Below are 26,152 nucleotides of genomic sequence, written 5' to 3'. Positions count from 1 at the left end.
GGTTCCTAGATGGGAGCCAGCACTGAATATGTGAGTCTAATTCAGCCAGCAGTGACTAGCATTTAAAGAAACCTAACATAAATTCTAGGCTCTGTGTTTTGTTGTATTTATTTTTGTGGTGTAGCTCACCCAGGCGCCAGCATCTCAGCCACTTAAAGTTCAGAATGGGGTTCTGAAACCATAGACACATGAAGGAAGATAAAGGCCAAATGGCCCATCCTTGTAGGTTTTCATTAGAGGGTGACTCCATTTAGGCATCACTAGGCATCCAAAGAGTTTTGCGCCAAACTCTTTAACTGATTATTAATTTTTTTTTTTTTATTGGCTGAAAACATGCTATGCCCACTCAGTCTGCCCATCCACAGAATTAACTATCTCCTCCTCTCCCTAAGAGATCCCACATTCCTGTCCCACGCTTTCTTGAACTCAGACAGTCTTTATCTCCACCACCTCTACCAGTAGTATTCCACGCATTTACCACCCTTTCTATTAAAAAAAAAAAAAAAGTATTTCCTTAGATTATTCCTGAGCCTGTCACCTCTTAACTTCATTCTATGCCCTCTCAAGTAAGAGGAAATAAAGGCCACTTTGGTTCTCAAAAGTAGTAGCTTAGAAGGTAAGGAATAAGAAGTTAGCTTTCATAAACTATAAAAGATCGCAGAAAGAGAAAAACAGGCAAAAATATCTAGAAAAGTTAAGAGAAGCCATTTAAGTAGTCAGGAAAGCAAAGATGCAAATGGAAGAAAAAATTGCTGACACAGTAAAACGGGGGAGACATTTTTTGATATATCAGTGATAGGAAGAAGTACAAAAGTGGCATTGTGAGAGACAAAGGTGAAGGAGAGAAATATGTTGAAGCTGATAAAGAAAAAGAAAAGGCTGAATTAACGTATATTTCTGTTCTGTGTTAATGGCTGAAGCGCCAGGGGTGGGAGCGCAGAAGTCAAATGCGAATAGAGAAGGAGGAGTGGTAGACCCTGATCGATTTTCAGAGGGATGGAGCTATCTAAATTAAAGGTAGGCAAAGTGATAGGGCTGGATGGTGTAAACTTAACTAAACCTTAGGCTTATATACCACATCTTCTCTATAACAGTAGAGCTTGGCAAGGTTTACAAGAAATTAGAAAGGAGAACAGATACAATATGGATTTGGAATAGTATGGAGAGGAGCGTAATTTACAACTTTGAAAATAGCCAAGTTTTCAGATGTTTTTGAAATGGTTGGAAAGAGCTCAGATCGCGCAGTTGAATAGGAAAATTATTCCACAGCTCAGTAATTTTGAAAAGTAGAGACTTCCCTAATTTGCCAATGTAGGTAACGCCTTTCAACGTAGGAAAGGACAATTTAAATTTATGAGTAGATCTGGTAATGTCAGATCTTACAGAATTCCAAGACAGGGGAATTAAAGGAGGAAGGATGCCATGCAAGATCTTAAATTTTAAGCAGGCACATTTAAAATAAACCCTGGCAATTATTGGAAGACAATGAAATTTTTGCAGGAGCAGTGAGACGTGATCAAATTTACTTTATGCAAAGATCAGCCTAGCAGCAGTATTCTGGATCAGTTGAAGTCTTTGTAAGCTTTTGTTGATCAAGCTTAAATAGACTGAATTACAATAATTCAGCCTCGAAAGGATGATTGATTGAAGAAGGACATCAAAGTGTTGATGATGGAAACAGGATCTCACTTTACTTAACCTATGGAGACTAAAAAAAACCATTTTTTTTTTAACCAGAGAATTAAGATGGTCATTAAATGAAAGTGTAATGATACCCAGAACTTTACTTGAGAATTCAATCTGCAGTGTGGATCCTGAAGGCAACAGAATGGACGAAGATAGCTGCTCTAATTTTGGGCCAAGCCAAAGTAACTTTGTTTTGGATTCATTGAGTTTCATTTGTACAGTGAGAGCCCAAGCCTGAAGTTTCGTTATACATTCTACTATATTCCCAACGAGGTTAGTGAGGTTCAAGTCTATCTCAAGGAGAACAAAAATGTCGTCTGCATACGTAAATAGTGTTTTGCAGGGGGAAAAATGGAAAAGTTTCAAAGTAGTCATGTAGATGTTGAAAAGAATAGGTGATAAAGGTGATCCCTGCAGGACTCCACATAAAGGCTTCCAAGAGGATGGCATGGTGCCATTCATATTAACAGTATATGAGCGAGATCGTAAGAATTTTGAAAACCAGTCTAAGACTGTGAAATCAATACCTTTCTCAGAAAGTTGGTAAATCAAAATATCATGGTGAACGACATTGAAGGCCGCTGATAGATCGAATTGTAGCAAAATTTCAATCTTATTGCGCGCTTGCAATGGTTGAGCCTTAGAGATTAGTGAGATCAGTAGAGATTCAGTATTGAGGGAGTGGAAAATATGAAAAAGGATCTGCAAAAGTTAGAGAAATGGTCTAATGCCTGGCAACTAAAATTCAATGCAAAGAAATGCAGAGTAATGCATTTGGGGATTAATAATAGGAAGGAACCGTATATGCTGGGAGGAGAGAAGCTGATATGCACGGACGGGGAGAGGGACCTTGGGGTGATAGTGTCCGAAGATCTAAAGGTGAAAAAACAGTGTGACAAGGCAGTGGCTGCTGCCAGAAGGATTCTGGGCTGTATAAAGAGAGGCGTAGTCAGTAGAAGGAAGAAGGTGTTGATGCCCCTGTACAGGTCATTGGTAAGGCCCCACTTGGAGTATTGTGTTCAGTTTTGGAGACCGTATCTGGCGAAAGACGTAAGAAGACTTGAGGCGGTCCAGAGGAGGGCGACGAAAATGATAGGAGGCTTGCGCCAGAAGATGTATGAGGAGAGACTGGAAGCCCTGAATATGTATACCCTAGAGGAAAGGAGAGACAGGGGAGATATGATTCAGACGTTCAAATACTTAAAGGGTATTAACGTAGAACAAAATCTTTTCCAGAGAAAGGAAAATGGTAAAACCAGAGGACATAATTTGAGGTTGAGGGGTGGTAGATTCAGGGGCAATGTTAGGAAATTCTACTTTACGGAGAGGGTGGTGGATGCCTGGAATGCGCTCCTGAGAGAGGTGGTAGAGAGTAAAACTGTGACTGAGTTCAAAGAAGCGTGGGATGAACACAGAAGATTTAGAATCAGAAAATAATATTAAAGATTGAACTAGGCCAGTTACTGGGCAGACTTGTAAGGTCTGCGTCTGTGTATGGCCATTTGGAGGAGGATGGGCAGGGGAGGGCTTCAATGGCTGGGAGGGTGTAGATGGGCTGGAGTAAGTCTTAACAGAGATTTCGGCAGTTGGAACCCAAGCACAGTACCAGGTAAAGCTTTGGATTCTCACCCAGAAATAGCTAAGAAGAAAAAAAAAATAAAAAAATTTAAATTTAAATTGAATCAGGTTGGGCAGACTGGATGGACCATTCGGGTCTTTATCTGCCGTCATCTACTCTGTTGCTCTGTTACTATGTTACTATGTTACTATGTATGTTACTATGTTACTATGTTACTATGAGATTCGGTCTGAATCCATGTTGGCAAGATAAAAGAATGTGAAATCTCTCTAAATATGATGAAAGCTGAACGGATATAATGGACTCTAACATTTTGGTCAGTAGAGGAATATTCGCTATAGGTCGATAGCTAGATGATGAGGATGGATCTAAGTCAGCTTTCTTCAATAGTGGGGACAGAACAATGTGACCCGTCTCTGCAGAAAAAAGACCTGATGATAAGGCAGAATTAATAAGTTTGGTAAGAGATGAAATGGCCTGAGTAGGAATTTTTCTCATATAGAGTCAGGAGTGGTACCGGAGGACTGGAGAAGTGCGGATGGTCCTTCTCCTCAAAAGTGGAAGTAAAGAAGAAGTAGGGAATTACAGGCCAGTAAGTCTGACTTCTGTGGTAAGCAAATTAATGGAAATGCTTTTAAAACAGAGAAAGGTGAATTTTCTGGAAACCGGTGGATTACAGCACCGGAGGCAACATGGATTCACTAGAGGTAGGTCTTGTCAGACAAATTTGATTAATATCTTTGACTGGATGACCAGAGAATTGGATAAAAGGAGTGCACTAGTTTTGGTGTATTTAGATTTTAGCAAAGCCTATGTCATCTAATAAATAAACTGAGTGCCCTCAAGATGAACCCCAAAGTGGGTCAGGAACTGGTTGAGTGGAAGGTGACAGAGGTTAGTGGTCAATAGATATCACTCTGACGAAAGGGATGTTACCAGTGGTGTGCCTCAGTTCTCTTGTTGGACCTGTTCTTTTTAACATTTTTATAAAGGGCTGTCAGGTAAGATTTGCCTCTTTGCGAATGATACCAAGAGTGTGAATAATATGAAGAAAAACCTAGCAAAGCTTGCAGAATTTCCCAATTTTTTTTAGGTATCATCAATCCTATATTATGCGCCAGGGTATGTATTGAGTCCTCCCAGAGCTCATTGAAAATATCCCAGATTAGTTATGGTTGGAATGGTGCCTTATGTTTCCTCTGCGATTATGCCATGTTCTCAGTATCAAAATGCCTAGATTATATAAAGAAAATAGAATATTAATAGAAACATTAAGATATGTGAGTAATTTAACACCTATTCCAATTCACAAATAAAATTTATATTTGTTATGAAAGGGTGGGAAGGGAGGGAGATAAGGCTATATGATTTGAATTATTGCTGAGTATTAAGTGATATATTTAATGTTAAAATGTTTTAACTTATTTTCACGCTTACTGTAAGTTTGAAAATGAATAAAGATTTTATAAAAAAAAAAAGAAGACGAAGAATGAACTGAAATTTGGCAGCTAAAATGTAATGCTAAGAAATGTAAAGTCATGCATTTGGGCTACAAAAACCCGAGGGAATGCTGAGGTTTTAACCTCTGTGCCACACTCTCCCTCCTTTTCTTCTTACCCTGTCTTTCCTGAACAAGCCCTGTACGAGTCATGGTTTTCTATGAACCACATCTCACCCCTTCCATTACAGCCTCTAGATCCATAAAGAAGCACTGTTTGGTGCTAGTTGGGGGTTTGCTATAGGTGTTCTTGCTGTCTGGAACCTGAATACTTTTCAAATGGATTATACTGTATTTACCGATGTCATTTTAGAATCATGTTTTTGGAAAAGGAGAACTATTATAACCTGCTTTAAATTGACTGTACTGATATATTAAGGCACTCTATTTCCTTTGCATTGATTAGTTTTGTATAACCTAATTTTAACTATTTTCCTAATCCATATCAATAAATTTTTGCTATATTTGAACAGTTTAATATTCTTTTGTCTTTTTTAGCAATGACTTTATTTATAAGTATTATACGATTTGTATCAAAGCACAACACGTAAAGAGAGTAAGAGACAAATTGCATCCATTTTTAAACAGTAGTTTGATATTATCGAAGCCATTAACAAGTTTCAAGTTTTATAAAATTTGATGTAGACGCAATATCAAATATTTAAATGTATATTACAAATTTAAAAAGGGGACAAACAATAAGACAGTTTATTACAAAATAAAATATATATATACAAATTTATTACTTATACAAAAGAAAATGGGGATGAACTACAATCATTAAAGAAAGAGGAGAAACATTTATGGGTAACATTATACATTAGAGCAGGGGTAGGGAACTCCGGTCCTCGAGAGCCAAATTCCAGTCAGGTTTTCAGGATTTCCCCCAATGAATATGCATGAGATCTATTTGCATATTCATTGGGGAAATCCTGAAAACCCGACTGGAATACGGCTCTCGAGGAAAGGAGTTCCCTACCCCTGCATTAGAGTCTGTGATCTTGGATTGTTGATATTAAGTATTTAAGAGTCAGTTAGCTGTGTAAAGATAGTCAGAATTCCAGCAAGCTTGGAACAAGGAATCAACATGAAAAGTAGGTGATAATTTTTAAGATGAGATGGTATCTGAGATTTTTCAAAATAGCTATTCATAGATTATTCACAAAAAGTAGCAAGCCATCTATACAGTAAATAAGCTAAACTTAATTTCACCACCCAGTACACTATTTCCATTGAAATTAGTTTAATAGTGGTTCCAGAAAGAAGAAAAAAATGGAGGGATCAGAGGACTATTAGATGATTGTAGTGTTGTTTTTCTGGCATCTCACTATGGTGCTCATTTTCAAAAGAGAAAATCATCCAAAATGTGGCATAAAGTGGCAGATGGATTTTTTTCTCCAAAATGTCCAAATCACTCGCTCCTGTGTCCCGCCGCTCTGCTACCAAAGCCAGCCGTCCAGCAGGAGAACGTGCTGGACCACCGAAAGTTTAAAAAAGTATCGGGGGGGGGGCTGAGGGCTGTGGTCTGCGGGCGGGCTTCTTCGGCTGCAGGTGGCTTCGGACTATGGGCGGGATGCTTCAGGCTGCGGGTGGCCTGCTTCAGGAGTCCCAGCACCAGATGCACCAGACCACCAGATGTACTCCCTTGTAGAGGAGGAAATTTTTTTTTCCTTGGTTTTTCCTCCTCTACAGTGGGGTGCGTCTTATAGAACGAAAAATACGGTAAGTGCTAAAAAGATGTCCAAACTAAATAGATGATCACTGAAGGCATTAAGGCATGATCCTCACTTATTCCCCTAGTGGCCATTGACCACCCCTCTTCCACCCCCAAAAGATGTGAACGAAACAGTACATACCAACCTATATGAAAGCTTCAGATATTAAGGACAGAACTATTAGAGCAGCAAGCAGGTTCCTGGCATAGTCTAATGGTCGATGCAGTGAGCTATAGAGATGGGGACCCAAGTCCATATCCCAACACTCATTAGTACACTTGTGGTGGAACATTTGAGCCCTCCAAAACCCAACAAAAACCTACTGCACCTATATACAGGTGACACCTGCAGGCATAAGGGCTTTTGTCGTAATGTATAGTTGATTCCAGTAGATTTTTGGTGGGTTTTGGAGAGCTCCCCATACACTGTGAGGGAGTAATGGTAAACCCTTTATTTGAAGTCCTCTGTAGTGCCCCACTGATCTGCTTGAATGTTTGTGTGGCTATCCTACTAAGAATGCTGACACCCCCCGCCCTCATACATTCTAATGGCTTGATTTTTGTGTGTTTTTCTCTTGGACATTTTTTAAAATATGGTCCTAAAAGATAAAAGCACTGAGGCCAATAAATAGCCAATTTTGAATCAAAAAGTTGGATTTTTTTTTCCTGGTTTGAAAATGGCCATTTTCACCAGGAGTTTTGGATGTTTTCCCCAAAATGTCCAAAATTAGATTTAGATATACCCCCTCCACATCAACTAAAGTGCCTGCAGACTTAGCAAAATGTCAATGCATGCTTTTTATACAGTGCCCGAATGTTCAATTACATCACTCCTTTGTTGGTCCACCTTCATTAACTTCCTTGGTTATCTCATACACAGTTTAAAATTCTTCTGCTGACATTTAGGGCCAAATTTTATACAAGGCATCTAAGCGCACCCACTTTGTTGGTACTGCTCAGCGTGGTTGTCAATCAACCACTAGGCACCGTTTATAGAAACCTGCCTAGTGGCACCTAGGCATCCTCGAGGTAGGCACAGATAGGCTTCGGAGGGCACCTCCATTTAGACATCACTAGGCATCCAAAGAGTTCCGCGCCAAATTCTTAACGGATTAATTTAAATTTTTTTGTATTGGCTGAAACATGCAATGCCCGCTACACAATATTTGCCATCCCATATCTACCTCGCTAGGTTACACCATGTTACATTTCATACTGTTATGTCATACTAGATTAAACAACTTGAGAATTCTTTAATCACCACTATTTTAAGTCCTTAATTATGATATTTCCTAATTATCAAATAGATCTGCACCAAAGTTCCTCAGTCTGCCACACTCAAACTGCTGATTCGTTGTAATCTTTGTGTGGTAGCCATCCTCATCGGAACTTATAATTGGTGACAATTTATGTTAAATGATTTATCATAAAGATTTTCATAAAGATTTATAAATGCTTTTTATAAAATGTTTCTTCAGTGTGCTAATTCATTGAAAAGTGCCAGTGCATTCTCAAAAATTCATAAATAAGTTGAAAAATTTAAAGTGCTCCTTAGCTTAACTTAGAACATGACTGTATCATTCCCCTCCGATGCGTTTCGTTCTACCTTAGGGTCGGGGATGATATATACAGAAATGCTCAAATTTTTAGCGAATTCCATACTGATCACGCCGAGACAGCCACACATATATATCTACCATACTCTGTTTGTCATGCTGTGTTTGTATATATATATATAATAAATACTATGTTTGCCATGCTATGCTTATATATAATACTGTTTGCCATGCTATATTTGCCATACTTTGGGGCTAATAATCGAAACAGAAATACGTCTAAAATCCCACCCAAATCGGCACTTAGACCACCTTAAAGACAGGACGTCCAAGTGCCGATAATCAAATCGGGTTTTAGACGTATTTAAAAACAGCTTAGGCCTTTTCACCTATAGCTTAAGTGGTTTACATTCAAAGGGGCATTTTAGGAGGAGTGGAGGGGGGGATTTGGGCGGGAAGTGGGCTGTCCTAGACTTAGTCGTATTGCAAGTATAACCGAAAGTTTAACAAGACCGCCTAAATGGAATTTATACGTAGTGACTTAGGCAATCTAAAATCAGGTCTAAATTTTATTTATTTATTTATTTGCTCAATTATTTAGCCCATCCTTCCAAAGGAGAACAGAATGGGTTACAAGGTACATCCACAATATAATCGAGACAGGACAGAGATGACATAATTTACAATATAGACATGACAATATAGCATATACATTAAGCAGCATCTGGTGATAGTTAGGTGGCTTAGGTACATTGACACTGATGGCATTTCTGGGGGCATGTCCTTAAAGTGCTGGGTTTGTGAAGAAGAAGGTTTTCACAGCCTTCTTGAAGCTCCAAAGTCCATCTAGTGTTCTAACAGATGGGGGGACTGAGTGCCATAGTCTGGGTATGAAATATGAGTAGGAGCGTTTGCGGGCTGTTTCAGTTTTCAGGGAGCGGCTAGGAGGTTTGCCCAGAAGGTATCCAAGTGACCAGATAACTACTGCAGAGACAAAGTACAGACCCCTACACACTCCTCCAGTGATCACTGATGCCCACCGCCACCATAAAAATCAGAATAAAAACGTACATACCTGCCTCCAGATCATCAGCATCTGGCATAGGAAAGCCTAGTAGAGCTGCACAGAGGTGGCTTAAGTAGTCTGGGGAGTGAGCTAGTGAACCATAAGCCATTCTAACCACTGCATTCATGGTATAAAAAAATGTGCACCCCCAAAAACCCTACTGTACTGCCATACAGGTGGCACCTGCAGCTATAAGGGCTATATGCGGTGGTAAGTGGGTCTAGTAGGTTTTGGGGGTGTTTGGGGGGCTAACCATGACCTATAAGGGAGTTGTGGTGAGATGTTTATGTGGCATCCTTTTTTTGTGAAGCTCGCAGCAGTGCCCTTTAAGGTGCCCCACTACTCTGTTGCCATGTCTGGGTGGCCAGTCCCTCACTTTGCTGGCTCTTCCCACGTCCAAAAGGTCTTGTTCTAGGCATTTTTAACTTGGACAAATTTTTGGACGAGAATAGGGTATAAAGATAGATGACTTAGCAGTCTGGAAGATCAAATGGCTGGACGTACAAGTAGACAATTCTTGAAAAAACATATTTTGGATGTATTTTTCGAGAATGGACTTTGGACATATCCGACTTTGGGCGACTAGCAACTTAGGCCCAAAACGGACTTAGACTTTTTTTTTATTATTATGCCCCTCCACGCTTGTATATATAATATTATGTTTGCCATACTATGTTTGCCCTGCTTGTAATACTATGTTTGTTATGGAATGTTTGCCCTGCTATGTTTTGTCTTACAGTATGTGTCATACTATGTCCCACCATACCATGTTTGTCAAGTGAAGCCTGATAATCAGGGGAACCTTCTTTTAAGACTCTAAGGGACAGATTCTTTATAGGATGCCTATAGGAGGTGCCGCTAGGCGTCCTAATTAAGGACGCCTAGCGATGGCTAACTTCAGAATTTGCGCTCAGCTCTTCTTTTTTTTTTAATTGGCATGGTAATTTATTTAGTTGGTTTTATATCCCATCCTCCCAGGAGAGTTCAGAACAGGTTACAAGTTTACATACATATTGAAGTGTGTTATACAAGGTGATAGCAAACATGGCATGGCAGATGGCAAAACCTAGTTAAAGCATCGTAAAACATAACATTACAAACATGGTATGGTGGGACATAGTATGACACATACTGTACAATGCATTCGCTTAGGGCAGACTCTGTAAGGGATTCCTACATTAGGTGCCATAATCAATGATGCCTAACTTTTAGATCTGCGCACAACTTTATTAAATGAGAGGGGCCTTAGGCGCCTGGACCAATCAAGCCTTAGGCCTCTTCCCGGTGCATTACAGGATGCACTAGGTAGGGGAAGGCCCACCATTCTGAAGAGGCGAGCCTGCTAGCTGGCAGGAAAAAGTGGGCATCCCTCCTGCTGGGGATGTTGTGTGTGGGGGGGAGGGGGTGGGGTGCCAGCAAGAGGGATTAGGCATCCCTCCTGCCGCAAACAGTTTGGGGGGATTTGGGGGTGGTGGAGAGAGGAAGTGGGCATCCCTCCTGCCACAGTCAGTGTGTGGGGTTCCCTGCTGCTGCCACTCAGCTGATCGCAGCAGGGAGATTCCCTTGCCTTAATCAGCTCAGCAACAACGCAATTTTCTAAATGACGTCGGGTAGTTAGGTATCTGTCCTTTAGGACAGATGCGATTCTTTTTTATTAATGTCTTTATTAGCATGTGTGCGATTCTCAAAAGCTGCTTAGGCAGCTGCTGAGACCGGGCTTCCTATACAGAATCAGACCCTATCTCTTTAAATTACCAGCTGTATGCCTATGTGCAGACACACAGGAGTTGCTGTCAGATGTTTTTAGTTTAGATGCTCAGTTAATAGTACCCTTGCAATGTCATCATAAGTAGAAACATAGAAACATAGAAATAGACGGCAGGTAAGGGCCAAGGCCCATCTAGTCTGCCCACCCTAATGTCCCTCCCCTACCTTCGCCCTGTGAATAGATCCCTGCAAGAAAATTTGAAAGAAGCTAATTATGATGTTATATTGCAAACATGGAATGTGGACCTGACTCTGGAATTAGGGATAATTGTGGCACACGTGGCCCTTGTGGACATTTTGCCACTTGTTCGTTATTAAAAAAGGTCTAACCTCAAATGTCAAACTTGTGCCCTGGATGTATTAAAAAATGATTATGGCAGATAAGCGGCCATGTCATAAACCCCCCTCTAGTTTCACCCAAACTATGCCTCTACCATGCTTCCTTGAGATTTAAGAAAACTGCAGATGAATGGCATAGATATCCGTCTTAGAGAAACATAGAAGCATTATGGCAGATAAAGGCCAAATGGCCCATCCGCAGCATCCACTATCTCCTCCTCTCCCTAAGAAATCCCATGTGCCCGTCCCACACTTTCTTAAATTCAGACATCTAGAATATGGGTTTCAAAACTAGCAAATTGGAAGAGTTTGGCGAGAAAAATATCTCTGTCCCCATTCCTTTTCTTTCCATGCCATTTTTTGGACATTTATCTTTTTTTGAAAATAGGCCTCTTAGGGCTCCTTTTATGAAGCCGCGCAAGTGGTTTAACACACGTAATGGCGCGCACTAATTTGCCTGCCGCTCTAGCCACTACCGCCTCCTCTTGAGCAGACGATAGTTTTTCGGCTAGCGGGGGGGGGAGGGGAGGGGGTGTTAGCGCACGCTCAAAATGTGCGTGCGATAAAGCCGCTGACGTGGCTTCGTAAAAGGATCCCTTAGTGAGCACCTTCTTCTTGAGAGAATTATCTTGTTGTGTTTAGATTTTGTTCTCCGTTAATTTGGGATGTTTCATTTTGCGGATAACCATGGAGTAGCTTGCGTCACTTCAGAAGACGCAGCTAGCTGTATCGTGTTATCTATTTGCTGTTTGTGCATGGCAAGAAATTTTTTCTCTGTATGGCAAAATCCTGGGCACACCCACAGGAATGTATACAGAGGTTTTGTGGTTACCATGCATTAATTTTGGCAATTACAGCACAGTAACGGGAAAACCTTACCACAGCTTATCAAATGAGGACCCTAATGCTTTTAAGAAAAGAATCAGAAGGTAGTTGATTAATTTATAAAAGGAATTTCCAAGCCTATTGGATTCAGAGGCTTTTATGAGTTTGTTTAATTACTTCTTGGATTCTAGGCTGCCATTACTTATAGAGTTAAGTTTGAAAATAGTCTCTTTCAAATGTGGAAATTCTGAGTGATATTGTTTTTGGTAGGATTGTACAAAGATAGCTAAGATGTTAAATTTAGATTTCCCACACTTTGTTTAATGCAAGTAGCATGAATGCATTTAAATTGGCTTTTAATTAGACATGTGAATAGTGTACTTGCTTTATAACCATACCGGTGAAGTTTGCATTTCTAAAAAATAAGGCATTTGTCTTAGATTTGTACAGCATCTAGCTGTGTTTTACCTCTCTGTGTTTTACAGCATTAGGGCTGTGTTTTACTGTGCGTTTTATTTCTATTGCTCATTTTATTTATATGAGCTTTTTATGGGTTTTGCCTCTCTGCAGACAGCCTCTTCATATGAACCTCTCTAGATCTGTTTTTTTCTCAGCAGCATATGCAATGATTTGACCTCTGAGAATAGCTTTACTAGCTTCCCAGAATACTGTATCATTAACTCAAGATCTAGTATTACTATCATAATAGTTTCTCCAGCCAGAGCATAAATCCCCACAATATATAAATTAGACCTAAAGCTAGGAACCCCAGTTATAGATAGGCTGTTACACATGTAACATAATTAGTTAATTGACACTTAATTTGCGATAAGAACCAATAATTGGCCTCAAGCACTAATTAGCAAGGACTAGCAATTGCGCGCATAACTGACTAATACCCCAATTCTATAAAATGAACACTTAACTTCTCTCATACACAACTGCAAAGGGGACGTGACCTTGTGAGGGGAATGGACGGGTCAGGACATTCCCAGGAAGTTACAGAATAATGTCAATTCTGCATCTAAATTGGTCACCAGCAGCTCACTAGCTTTTAGCAGGCTGAAATCTAGCACTCAAAATTAAATGCAAGAATCATGCTAAGGTAGTATTCTGCAAAAGATACTCTGTGCATAGATTCCTTTATAATAATCATCAGTTTATATACCGCAAGGCCGTAAAGTTCTATGTGGTTTACAATAGTTAAAAAACAAACAAACAAACAATAAAAGAAGTTGAATAGAACTCAAAAAGTTAAAAGCCAATAATTAGAGACACTAAAATGATCAAAATAGTGCATGATAAAATTTTTACGAATTAGCTGCCTAAATACTTTGAAAACACATATGTTTTTAGATGTCTCCTAAATTCCCCATAAGTGTCAGTAAGCAAAAGCAATTGTTCTAAATCCTTACCACATAACACTGCTTGATATGAAAAAAGATTTTGACGATGTTTTTTTAAGTTTACATCCTCTAACAGGCGGAAAAACAAAATTCAGATGTGAGTTTCTCTTATGTCTGTTGGTTGCAAAAGAGAAAAGCTCAATTATATATTTGGGAGCTAAACCAAACAAAGCCTTAAAACAGAAGCAACCAAACTTAAAACTTCACCCGCGCCTTAATTGGCAGCCAGTACAGTACTCGATAGGAGGGTGTTACGTGATCATATTTCTTCAACCTAAAAATCTGCCTGACTGCCGCATTTTATACTATTTCTTAATTGTTGCATATTCTTCTGGGAAATTGCCAAATAGGCAATATTGCAGTAATCAAGCTGGCTTAGTATAAGAGACTGTACCAAAACTCTAAATGATAAAACATCAAAATACACCCTAAGGGACCGAAGCTTCCAAAGAGTAAAGAAACACTTTCTGACCAAAGTGTCCACCTGGTTCTTCATCGTCAAGCCCTGGTCCAGTATTATTCCCAAAACCTTAATGGTAGATTGAATAGGATAGCTGAATTTATTTATACACAATGATGTTTTAGTATCAAACAGACGCAGTGAAGCTATAAAGAACTTTGTTTTTTCTGAGTTAATCTTCAGTCTAAATTCAGTCATCCATTGCTCCATTAGACCTAATACTTCTGTTGCTTTAGGAATAACTTAAGAAAGAGAAATAGCAAATGAAATAATGATCGTAAAATCATCTGCACTGGATATGCAAAAGACGGTCCCTGCTCAAAAGAGCTTACAATCTAATCATGACAGACACACAGGACAAAAGGGGGGAGACAGAATATAGTGCTCATGTGGGGAATTAGAGGGGACTGAAGAGATGGTAGGGGACTGTAGAGGAGATGACATATGTTGGTAGGGTTTGGATTTACACGCAGCTTCAAATAAGTGGACTTTCAGTCTGGATTTGAATACCTCCAGAGAGGTAGTTTGACATAACCAGCCAAGCAGGTTGTTCCAGGCATGTGGCGCACAAGGTAGACGGGACGGAGACAGGAGTTGACAGAATAGAAAAGTACCGACAGGAGGGACTTGTCTGATGAACCCTGAGGTTGTGGGTTCAAACCCATACTACTCCTTGTGACCCTGGGCAAGTCACTTAATTCCCCCATTGCCCCAGGTACATTAGATACATTGTGAGCCCTTCAGAGCAAATAAGGAAAAATGCTTCAGTACTTGAATGTAAACCACTTAGGCTATTGGTGGTATATAAATACTAAAATAAATAAATAAATGCCCCTTAGGTTGTGATCCGACGAGACAGGGAGGATGAGAGTGTTATTCACCGATAAAGAGAATGGGAGAAGGGAAGAGGCGGGTTTAGAAGGAAACCTAGAAACATGATGGCAGATAAAGGCCAAATGGCCCATCTGCAGTAACCATTATCTCTTTCTCTCTCTGAGAGATCCCACGTGCCTATCCCACACCTTCTTGAATTCAGACACAGTTTGACAAGACCTACCTCTAGTGAATCCATGTTGCCTTCTGGGGGGCAGAAGTAAATGCTTGGGTTAAAAAAAAAGAAAAAGAAAAAAGTGAGCTTTTATGAATGCCCTTAAATCTTAGAAGTGAAAATTCTATTCCCAGATGCTTGGGGTTATCATTCCAAAGGGTAGTCAAAACAACGGAGAATGAGGGGTTCTTGCAAGATGTGAATATAGTTGAAGGTATTGCAAGAACTTGCTGTTTGGAGGACTGTAATGCACGGAGTGGTATGTAAGGTATAGGAGGTACTCATAAAGTACTTGAGCAACATATCAGAAGAGCAGTATGAAGGATTTCAAATGTAATGACAAGTAATCATTAGCACTTGCCTGTGGCCCTTTGGATGAAGCAGTAAATAATCTAGGCATATACAAATTAAATAACAGGAAGGTTTTCCATTTGAGTACAGGTGTTCAGGGATGCATGTATTGGTTTGATATACCCATGGTATAAATCTAAGCACATCATGTTAGAGGTAAGGATTTTTTGCCATATTCAGTTAGCCTGTTTGATTATAGATACCATATACACTCAAATATAAACCGAGGTAACCTTTTTCCCCCAAAAAGGAGGAAAAAAGATTGACAGAAATTTGGGTTATGTGAGCGTCGTTGGTCAGGTATCATTAACGTGACCATTTATTTTTTTCATCAAATGGGACATCTATTAATTTTCAGTCCCGCCCCCCAATCCCACCCTAACCCCACCCTAGCCCTGCACCAGTCCTACCCTGAATTTCTTCCATTCATTTTTCATGTACATACAATATCTTATTAATTCATAATGATAACCATAAATTTTTTTAAAAAAAACACAAAGCACATTGTACACAGAGAAAACGTTAATTATCATTTACGAGTTTTGGGGTTTTTTCAAAGATGTCAAAACAGATGACTTTAAAATATGCAATGTCACCTCAGTAACTATAGAAAAATAGACAAATAAAGTGCAAAATATAGACAGCAAATATAAATTCTCAAAACTGACACATTTTGATCACTAAATTGAAAATAAAATCATTTTTCCTACCTTTGTTGTCTGGTGATTTCATGAGTCTATGATTGCACTTCCTTCTGACTGTGCATCAAATCTTTCTTTTTTTCTCCAGCCCCTTCCCCTTTTGGTCCAGGCCTCTCTCTTTCTCTTTTCCCTCTGTTACCCTCCCCAGATTCAGTGTCAGTTCCTCCTTTGTTCCAAGTCTCCCTCTCTCTCCCTCCTCTGTTATGATCTATACATAGAGGGCCACAATGTTATGTGATGTCAGAACCAGAAAGACACAGAATTCCATAGACCACATGTGATTAGTAAATAAATAGTAATGCAGCTAAAAATGATGGAAACAAACTACTGGAGTGTTTATTCTGAAAATATTTATAAAGTACAATATTTAAAATCACCCAAAACTGAATAATGACATTTTCTGTGTGTACTTCCCATGGCCTCGCATAATAGTCAATGGTGGGCAGCATTTGGCCCACAGGCCACAGATTGCTCACCCCTGTTTCTAAACCATGTCATGAGGAGAGAAAGCTGAATGATGGGGCTAAAGCAAGGCCTCTCATTTTGTGTTAGTGAGTTGTCTACGCTTGTCGGCTGTACTGAAACAAGTCATGCCTTTATTTTTTTTTCACTTTAGACTTGCACAGCAAGATGCTTAAAATTATTATTAATTTTTTTTTTAATTTGGTTAAGCTCACTGGATTTAATGTTGATTTAATACTTCACTTCCTCTCCTAAAGACTTCTATTTATTATATAACATGATTGTTTCCCACCAAGTCCAAAACAGCACAACTTCCCCAGACATGAAAATCTGGGGGTGTATACAGTGCCTGAATGAGAAATGAGTACATTGTGATGCTGGAAACCTGCAGGAATTAATTGGCTGCAACTTACTGAACTTATAGTGATGTGTAGTGAGTGTAGCTGCATTAATAGTGCAGAAGCAATTCTTTGTAGACATGTGTCAGAATGTGTGGTGCAGTGGTTAGAGCCACAGCCTTAGCAACCTGAGGTTGTGGGTTCAAATCCCAGGCTGCTCTTTGTCACCTAATCCACCATTGCCCCAGGTACATCACGACAGGAAAAAATGCTTCAGTACATGAATGTAAAACCACTTAGGCTGTACGTGGTATATAAATACTAAAAATAATAATAAAGAAGAAGAATGTAAATTTGTACTCTTAGTATAGTATTTTTACACCCTAAAGCAAACAAAATCAAGCAATGGAGTCCCTGCTGTTTGTGTCTATGGCTGTTTAAGAAGTAGAACAGAAGGTGGCCTGGCTGTATTGTCAGCCAGCAAACAGCAGGCTCCAAAGCACAGTTGTAAGATCAATGTGGCCAAAGTAAATTAGCCTGCTGGAATTTAAGGGGAAACTTAAAACCAAAATAAAATCCTGAAAATTGCAGTGTGCAGTCTTTTTATTGTAACGGAACTCTATAATTCCTCACTGATTTGTGTCTGTTGATTTTAATTTGTATGTAATATTACTTTCCCTGGAAAAAGAAAAGTGAACACATTCGAACTCCAGAGACATGAAAATGCTTATTGGTTTTTGTGATATTCTTCCCTCCCCCTCATCCTGCAAACTAGCTGGGGGACATATGATTCCTTGGTTTGCTTATATTGTGTTTGTATAACATATTACTATTCTGTGTATTTTAGGTAGCTGTGGAGGATCGCCTTAAACTGCTGCAGGAAGCACTACGGGATTTTGGACCAGCCTCCCAGCATTTCCTTTCTAGTACGTACCAATACTTATAAACCAAAGAAAAACAAAAAAGGTCCACAACTAGAAAAATGTGTACCATATTTTCACGTAGATAACGCACACCCGTGTAAAACGTGCACACGGGTATAGCGCGCGGAAAACACAAATTTATGTACAGAAATTTTTATATACCGCGCACACCCGTATACCGCGCATGCTGCCCGACTCTCCTTTCGCCCGCCCCGACTCTCCTCTCCCCTTTGAAGTCCTGTCCCCACCCTGAAAACCTGATCCCCCCCCCGACATTCACCCCAACACAGGACCGCTCGCACCCCCACCCCGAAGGACCGCTCGCACGCACTCCCGTCCTCTTGCCCCAGCCAACCGCGGCCCCCCCCCCGACACGATCGGGGCAAGAGGGAGCTCAAGCCCTCTTGCTCCCCCCCCGACACGATCGCGGCAAAAGGGAGCCCAAGCCCTCTTGCCCCGCCGACTCCCCAACTCCCCGACAATATCGAGCCAGGAGGGAGCCCAAACCCTCCTGGCCACGGCGACCCCCTACTCCCACCCCGCACTACATTACGGGCAGGAGGGATTCCAGGCCCTCCTGCCCTCGATGCAAACCCCCCTCCCCCCAACGACCGCCCCCCCCAAGAACCTCCGACCGCCCCCCCAGCCGACCCGCGACCCCCTGGCCGACCCCCACGACACCCCCACCCGCCTTCCCCGTACCTTTGTGTAGTTGGCCGGACAGAAGGGAGCCAAACCCGCCTGTCCGGCAGGCAGCCAACAACTTAATGAGGCCGGATTGGCCCATCCGTCCCAAAGCTCCGCCTACTGGTGGGGCCTAAGGTGCCTGAGCCAATCAGAATAGGCCCGGGAGCCTTAGGTCCCTCCTGGGGGCGGGGCCTGAAGCACATGGGCCCAACCCGACCATGTGCCCAAGGCCCCGCCCCCAGGAGGGACCTAAGGCTCCCGGGCCTATTCTGATTGGCGCAGGCGCCTTAGGCCCCACCAGTAGGCGGAGCTTTGGGACGGATGGGCCAATCCGGCCTCATTCCGTCGTTGGCTGCCTGCCGGACAGGCGGGTTTGGCTCCCGTCTGTCCGGCCAACTACATAAAGGTATGGGGAAGGGGGGTGGGGGTGTCGTGGGGGTCGGCCAGAGGGGTCGCGGGTCGGCTGGGGGGGCGGTCGGAGGTTCTTGGGGGAGGACGGTCGTTGGGGGGAGGGGGGTATGCGTCGAGGGCAGGAGGGCCTGGGATCCCTCCTGCCCGTAATGTAGTGCGGGGTGGGGGTAGGGGGTCGCCGTGGCCAGGAGGGTTTGAGCTCCCTCCTGGCCCGATATTGTCGGGGAGTTGGGGAGTCGGCGGGGCAAGAGGGCTTGGGCTCCCTTTTGCCCTGATCGTGTCGGGGGAGGCAAGAGGGCTTGAGCTCCCTCTTGCCCCAATCGTGTCGGGAGTGCCTCGGTTGGCTGGGGCAAGAGGGCTTGAGCTCCCTCTTGCCCCGATCGTGTTGGGGGTGCCGCGGTTGGCTGGGGCAAGAGGACGGGAGTGCGTGCGAGCGGCCCTTCAGGGTGGGGGTGCGGGTGCGGGTGGGAGTGCGTGCGAGCGGTCTTTCAGGGTGGGGATGCGGGTGCGGGTGGGAGCGCGTGCGAGCGGTCCTTCGGGGGTGGGGGTGCGGGAGCATGCGAGCGGTCCTTCGGGGTGGGGGTGCGAGCGGTCCTGCGGGGGGGTGAATCGGACTTCGGGGGGGGGGGAACTATGTAAAAAAAAATTTTGTACAACGCGCTCACGCGTATACCGCGCAAGGTTATGCACGATTTGTAAAAACACGTATAACGCGCGCGTTATATGCGTGAAAATACGGTATATGTGTGAGAAGTGAGGAAAAATTTTAATGGCTTCCTATTTTATTCAAAACAGAGCATAGAAATTAACATTTTTTTTTAACCTACAAAAAATAAACTTCCCATCAATTTAAAAATAATCATCTTCCCAGTCCCGTCCCTAATACAATGACAATTCTGCCTCAATACCTGAAAATTGAAGGGTGACCAACAAAACTCCAGCTTTTAAGAAGGGTTCAGGGTGATCCCAGGAACTATAGACTAGTGACCCTGAAATTAGTTTGAGGCAAAATCAGAGAATGTTACTGAACACATAGATAAGTTGTAATGAAACAGGGTAAACATGGCTGTTCAAATTTTTTGAAGGTGTAAATAAAGGGAAGTCAATGATATAATGTAAATGAATGTTCAGAAAGTGTTGACAAAATTCTATAGCAGAGGTTCTGAGGAAATTAAAAAATCACAGGATAGGAGGCATTGTCCTCTTGTGGATTGCAATATGGTTAAAAGACAGAAACAGAAAGTTGGGATAGATGTTCAGTTTTCTAAGTAGAGAAAGTTGAATAGTGGAGTACCCTAACATCTGTACTAAGAGCAGTGCTTTTTAAAGTATTTGTAATGACTTAGAAATGAAAACAAGTTGATTACATTTGCAGATAACACAAAATTATTCAAAGTTATTAAATCTGGTATGAATTATAAGACATTACAGGAAGACCTTGGAAGACTGGGAATCCAAATGGCAGATGTTCACATTTAATTTTAGCTGTAAAGTGCTATCCATTGGGAAAAATATCTCAAATTATAGCTATGCAGTGTTAGGTTCCAGACTAGGAAAGGAAGATTCTCAAAGTTCTGCGGTAAAAACTGATGGGCCACTGTCAAAGCCTATGGGAGGGGCCTTTAGATGTCTGGGCCAATCAGAGCCATAGGCCCCTTCCTAGATGCATTGGGCCCAGACCCTAAGGCCCCTCCCATAAGTGGGGCCTTAAGTAACCTGGGCCAGTCAGAGCCTTAGGTCCCTCCCTGGCACGTCCCAGGATGCACTGAGAAGGCCTGCCATTATAGAGAATTACTCTGTGATGATAGGGAATAAGAACATAAGAAGGTGCCTCTGCTGGGACAGACCAGAGGTCCATCCTGCCCAGCGGTCCATCAGTCCACCCACGGGGTGGCCCATCAGGCCTATCGCCTGAACAGTGGTCCCAGACTAATTTTGTAACTTACCTCTAATCCTCTAATCCTATCTTTATAACCTACCTCTACTCCTATCTGTACCCCTCAATCCCTTTGTCCTCTAGGTACCTATCCAAACCTTCTTTGGTATGCTCATTTTAATATTAATGATCTTGTTGTACTACATATGCATGGCAGTATTGGAGACTGCTAGAAAACTTAGAAAAGACCACGGTAAGCCGTTTTGATAAGCTGCCACTAAAATGCATGCATGCTAAACCGGCTTGAACCGGTTTAGCAGCCACGTTTAAGGCAATCTTAAATTTTGAGAATCTGACCCTAGAAGATACCACCTAGGAAAAGAATGTAGATTATTACCACATAGAACACATCTGCAGCAAACATGGCCTTAGTGCACCCTTGCAGAGGTTTTCCCCACATGCTAAGGACATTTTTGCCGTAATTATAAAATGGTTGATCTTCCATTTTTTTTAAATTAATGGTCATGTGATAATCTTAGAAAAATGGATTGAAGTGGGTCCGGATAGGAATAAAGGGAAAACCAGAGCCTCAAAACTAGAGGAAGCAAAGTTTATTGGTAATAGCAAAGGAGACAAAGGGAAAGCAAATCATGCCTGTAGCTTCATACAGTGATACCATGGAATAGAACTTAATCCATTCTAGAATCCCGTTCGAGTTCTAAAATGTTCGAATTCCAAGACAATGGGCCTCTTTTACGAAGCCGTTTAGCGCGGGCCACTGCAGTAACGGCCCTGAAGCCCATAGATATTTAAAGGGCTTCAGGGCTTTTGCCACGCGGCTTTGTAAAAGAGGGGGAATATTTCCCTTTTATAATAATAGAAACTGGATTAGTCCGTTCCTTTTGTCCCACAAACTCAAAAAATTTTAACAGTAAATACACTGGATTTTTTGTAATTCTTTATTCAGAACACTCTCAAATATTAACCAATGATAATACAGTACAGTACTGATAACGAATGATGATGTGGAAGCAGGAGGAGGGAGATTGTTGTTTGGAAGGCAAGTTACTTTCCATATTGGCATCAGGTGGTTCAGGTGTCTGCATTCTTTTCCTTTTTATGCTCTTTGCCAAGGTAGAGGGCTTGGGGTCACCTTCCATGTTAGCATCAGGTGGTTCAGGTGTCTGCATTCTGGTCATGGTGTCTTTTGAGAACCATTGTTCCAAAGTGGTCTAATGATGGTGACCTTTTTGAATTTTTTAAAATATTCAATAATGTTATTATCATTGAACAAGTTAACACACCTGTTAACAAGGGCTTTATCGGGGTGCCACTTCTCATTGACTGCCTGTGTTTTTGACCACATGCTGAGCAGATCCTTGATTTCAGCAATGTGAATGGTACCAGCGTCTCCCTTTTCCTACCCTGAAGAAATTTTTTCTGCTACTTCTTTCTGCTGCTGGTGGTTGAGGTACTAAAGCTCTTCCATTGTCAGCTCTGTCCTGTGATCATCCACTAACTTGTTGACTTCCTCTTTGCTGACTTCCAAGCTCATGGACTTCCCAGAGATACGATGTCAGGAACAACAGGTGGTTCCTCAAAGGCTTCAATGTTCCTTTCAGCAACATATTCTGGCCAGAGATTTTTCCAAACGAATTTGCTAAAGTGCAATCAGGGATATCAAGTTAATAGACACATAGCCAGAAAAACTATAATAAACACCGGAGAAAACTGGCCTGTATAGGTAACTAACCTATGAAGGGTGATCAAACAGATTCATAAAAAAGCTCAGAGATACGAAACTCTGAAGGGAAGGTTATGAAACCTCCCTTGGAGAAAGAGTTTACCTTCCAGTCATAGTCCTTTTATAAAAAATCTTTGATCACTTCTTTCAAAGGTATATATGAAAGCTCATCTCTAAAAACTTCAAAAAGATTGTGTCCAAACAAGGTACTGCATTTCAAATTGCGAATGTCACTGCACCTGTGGCAAATTTTGAGCAATTTACTTAGCTTGTAAGCAGGATTCAGGGGGTCCCAACACGGCCCCGTTTCGATCCCTGCTTCAGGGGAGATTTTTCCAGGCAGAGATCAGTGTCCTCAAAGACACTTCCCTCCATGCTTTCTCGATGATTCTTAGGCAATGGAGGATATTATAGTGATCCTTCCAGAACTCTCGGAATGTCAGTTCCGTTTCATTTGTAACTTCAAAACATCTCTGGAACTTAGCCTTGGTGTATAATTTTTTGAAGTTCGGGATCACTTGCTGGTCTATAGTCTGTATAAGAGGAGTGGTATTGAGGGGCAAAAATTTGATCTTGATGAAGCTATATTCGCCCACCAAATTATCCTCTAGGCCTGGAGGATGTGCAAGAGTATTGTCAAGGACAAGGAGAGTCTTTATCGGGAGATTTTTCTCCTGCAGATAAGCCTCTTCACTCAGTGAAGAACTGCCTGGTAACCCATGCTTTCACATTTGATCTCCACATAACATTAAGTTTGCTCTTAATGTTATTCTTCTTAAAGACCCGTGGATTTTCTGAATGGTATACGAGGAGAGGTTTGATCTTGCAGTCCTCACTAGCATTACAACACACCAAGAGAGTAAAGTGGTCTTTCATTGGCTTATGGCCTGGTACAGTAACATAGTAGATGATGGCAGATAAAGACCCAAATGGTCCATCCAGTCTGCCCAACCTGATTCAATTAAAATTTTTTTTATTTTTTTTCTTCTTAGCTATTTCTGGGCAAGAATCCAAAGCTCTACCCGGTACTGTGCTTGGGTTCCAACTGCTGAAGTCTCCATCAAAGCTCACTCCAGCCCATCTACACCCTCCCAGCCATTGAAGCCCTCCCCATCCCAACCTCAACCAAAAGGCCGTATACAGACATATACTGTGCAAGTCTGCCCAGTACTGGCCTTAGTTCTTCAATATTTACTATTATTTTCTAATTCTAAATCCTCTGTGTTCATCCCATGCTTCTTTGAATTCCGTCACCGTTTTCCTCTCTACCACTTCTCTCGGGAGCGCATTCCAGGCATTCACCATCCTCTCCGTAAAGTAGAATTTCCTAACATTGGTCTTGAATCTACCACCCCTCCACCTCAAATTATGTCCTCTGGTTTTACCATTTTCCTTTCTCTGGAAAAGATTTTGTTCTATGTTAATACCTTTCAAGTATTTGAACATCTGAATCATATCTCCCCTTTCCCTCCTTTCTTCTAGGGTATACATATAATAAAGTTTGCAGATGATACAAAACTATGTCGGGCGGTTGGCTCTCAAAGGGACTGTGAGGACCTCCAGAAAGATTTGAACCAGCTGGAAATGTGGGCGACAAAGTGGCAGATGAACTTTAACATAAACAAATGCAAGGTGATGCATCTAGGAAGGAAAAACAAAGAACACGAGTATAAGATGTTGGGGGTGACATTAGCAAAATGCGAACAAGAAAAGGATTTGGGGGTACTAATTGACAATACCCTAAAGCCATCGGTACAATGTGCGGCGGCGGTGAAGAAAGCAAACAGGATGCTAGGCATAATTAAGAAGGGGATCACGAGTAGATCGGAAGATGTCATAATGCCACTTTATAGAACAATGGTCAGACCGCACTTAGAATATTGTGTCCAACACTGGTCTCCATACCTCAAGAGGGATATAACTCTGTTGGAGAAAGTGCAGAGGCGAGCCACGAAACTTGTCAAAGGAATGGAGCATTTGAGCTACAAAGAGCGACTCAGGAAACTGGGATTGTTTACCCTCGAGAAGAGAAGACTGAGAGGGGATTTGATAGAGACTTTTAAAATATTAAAAGGATTTGATATAATAGACCAAGAAGCAGCATTGCTAACATTCTCTGATGTGACAAGGACAAGAGGTCATAGCCTGAAACTGAGCGGGAGCAGGTTCAGGACAAATGTCAGGAAGTTCTGTTTCGCACAGCGAGTGGTGGGTGCTTGGAATGCAATCCTGGAGGAGGTTGTGGCGGAGACTACTGTACTGGGATTCAAGCGCAGGTTGGATGCACACCTTCTTGCATATCATATTGAGGGATACGGTAAAGTCGGATCTCCAGATAGGAGTACCTAAATGGGCCGCCGCGTGTGCGGAGCACTGGACTAGATAGACCTCGGTCTGATCCGGCGAAGGCATTTCTTATGTTCTTATGTTCAGGGCTTCCAGTCTCTCCTCATATGTCTTCTGGCGCAAGCCTCTTATCATTTTCGTCGCCCTCTTCTGGACCGCTTCAATTCTTCTTACGTCCTTCGGCAGATTTGGTCTCCAAAACTGAAAATGTATATTCGCCATGGCATCTTTTTCCAAAAGAGGCCTGTTTCATCCCAATTGAACACTTGGTTCGAAACATAGCCCTAACTGATCACAAATTCCTTTACAAACTTTTCAGCTGCTTTCAAATTAGAACTAGCTGCCTCCCCATGCATAACAACGCTATGGATCCCAGTCCTTTTCTTAAAATTCTCGAACCTTTCTCTACTGGCTTTAAACTCCTCTTTTTCATCAGTAGTATCAGGCAGGCCTTTCATTAGATCATCGTGAAGGACCATGACTTTCTCACAAATTATTGTCTCAGAAATCACATCACCAGCCAACTGTCTTTCATTAATCCAAATACAGAGGAGTTTTTCCATTTCTTCCTTACTTTTTTATCTCCTAGAGGTCAGTGTTGTAACCCCCTTGGCTATATCAGTCAATTCAGGCATCCCAAACTTAGCAGCAAGATCAACCACACGTGTACCGCTTTCATGCTTAGCGATAAGCTCTTTCTTAACCTCAATTGTGGTTCTAACAGCTTTCCTCTTGCTCTTATTTTCCATTGGACACATGGCGAATACTTCCGACAACAAACTACATATGGATGGCTTAAGGACTGTGCAGGAACAATGCGCTGTGGAAACGTACGCACGAATAATCTGTGGGGGGGGGCATATGTGCTGTGAAAATTGCTACAGCTGCCGACAACGAACTTCGTATGGATGACCTAAGGGCTGTGCAGGAACAAAGCGCTGTGAAAACGTACGCACGAACAGTGTGCAGGGGGCATATGCGCTGCGAAAATTGCTTCAGCTGCCGACAACGAACTGCCTATGGATGGCCTAAGGGCTGTGCAGGAACAAAGCGCTGTGAAAACGTACGCACAAACAATATGCAGGGGGGAATATGCGCTGTGGAAACGTAGACACGATTCCAAGTTGTTCGAGTTCTGGGGCGTTTGGATTCCGAGGTATCACTGTATTTGGATGTCTTCTGACCGTTGCTTAAGGAAGCCTTACTATATGACCCCTGATACACACAATTAGCCAAAATACAGGCCGCTTCATGTCCACTAATATACTGCTTCTTTCAGTTTTGAGACTCTACCATTTCCTTTGCTCCCATCTGGGCCACCTTCACTCCATTTGGCTTCTGCTGCTGTTTCCCTCTGGATTGTTCACTC

At 41.9% G+C, this 26,152-nt stretch overlaps 1 protein-coding gene across 3 annotated transcripts in view; it reads left to right on the top strand.

Annotated features, from left to right (window-relative positions):
• UTRN (utrophin) overlaps window positions 1-26,152 on the top strand; it is a 1,286,828-nt gene that overhangs the window by 947,458 nt on the left and 313,218 nt on the right. For all 3 annotated transcript variants that reach the window (XM_033935605.1, XM_033935603.1, XM_033935604.1), the window contains one exon: window positions 17,644-17,722. In XM_033935605.1, the coding sequence (XP_033791496.1) occupies window positions 17,644-17,722 (79 nt within the window). The remainder of the gene's footprint in view (window positions 1-17,643; window positions 17,723-26,152) is intronic.

This window comes from Geotrypetes seraphini, chromosome 3, assembly GCF_902459505.1.
Source record: "Geotrypetes seraphini chromosome 3, aGeoSer1.1, whole genome shotgun sequence".
Taxonomy (NCBI): Eukaryota; Metazoa; Chordata; class Amphibia; order Gymnophiona; family Dermophiidae; genus Geotrypetes; species Geotrypetes seraphini.
Note: the sequence above shows the minus strand (reverse complement) of the source record. Positions and strands in the feature narration are given on the sequence as shown.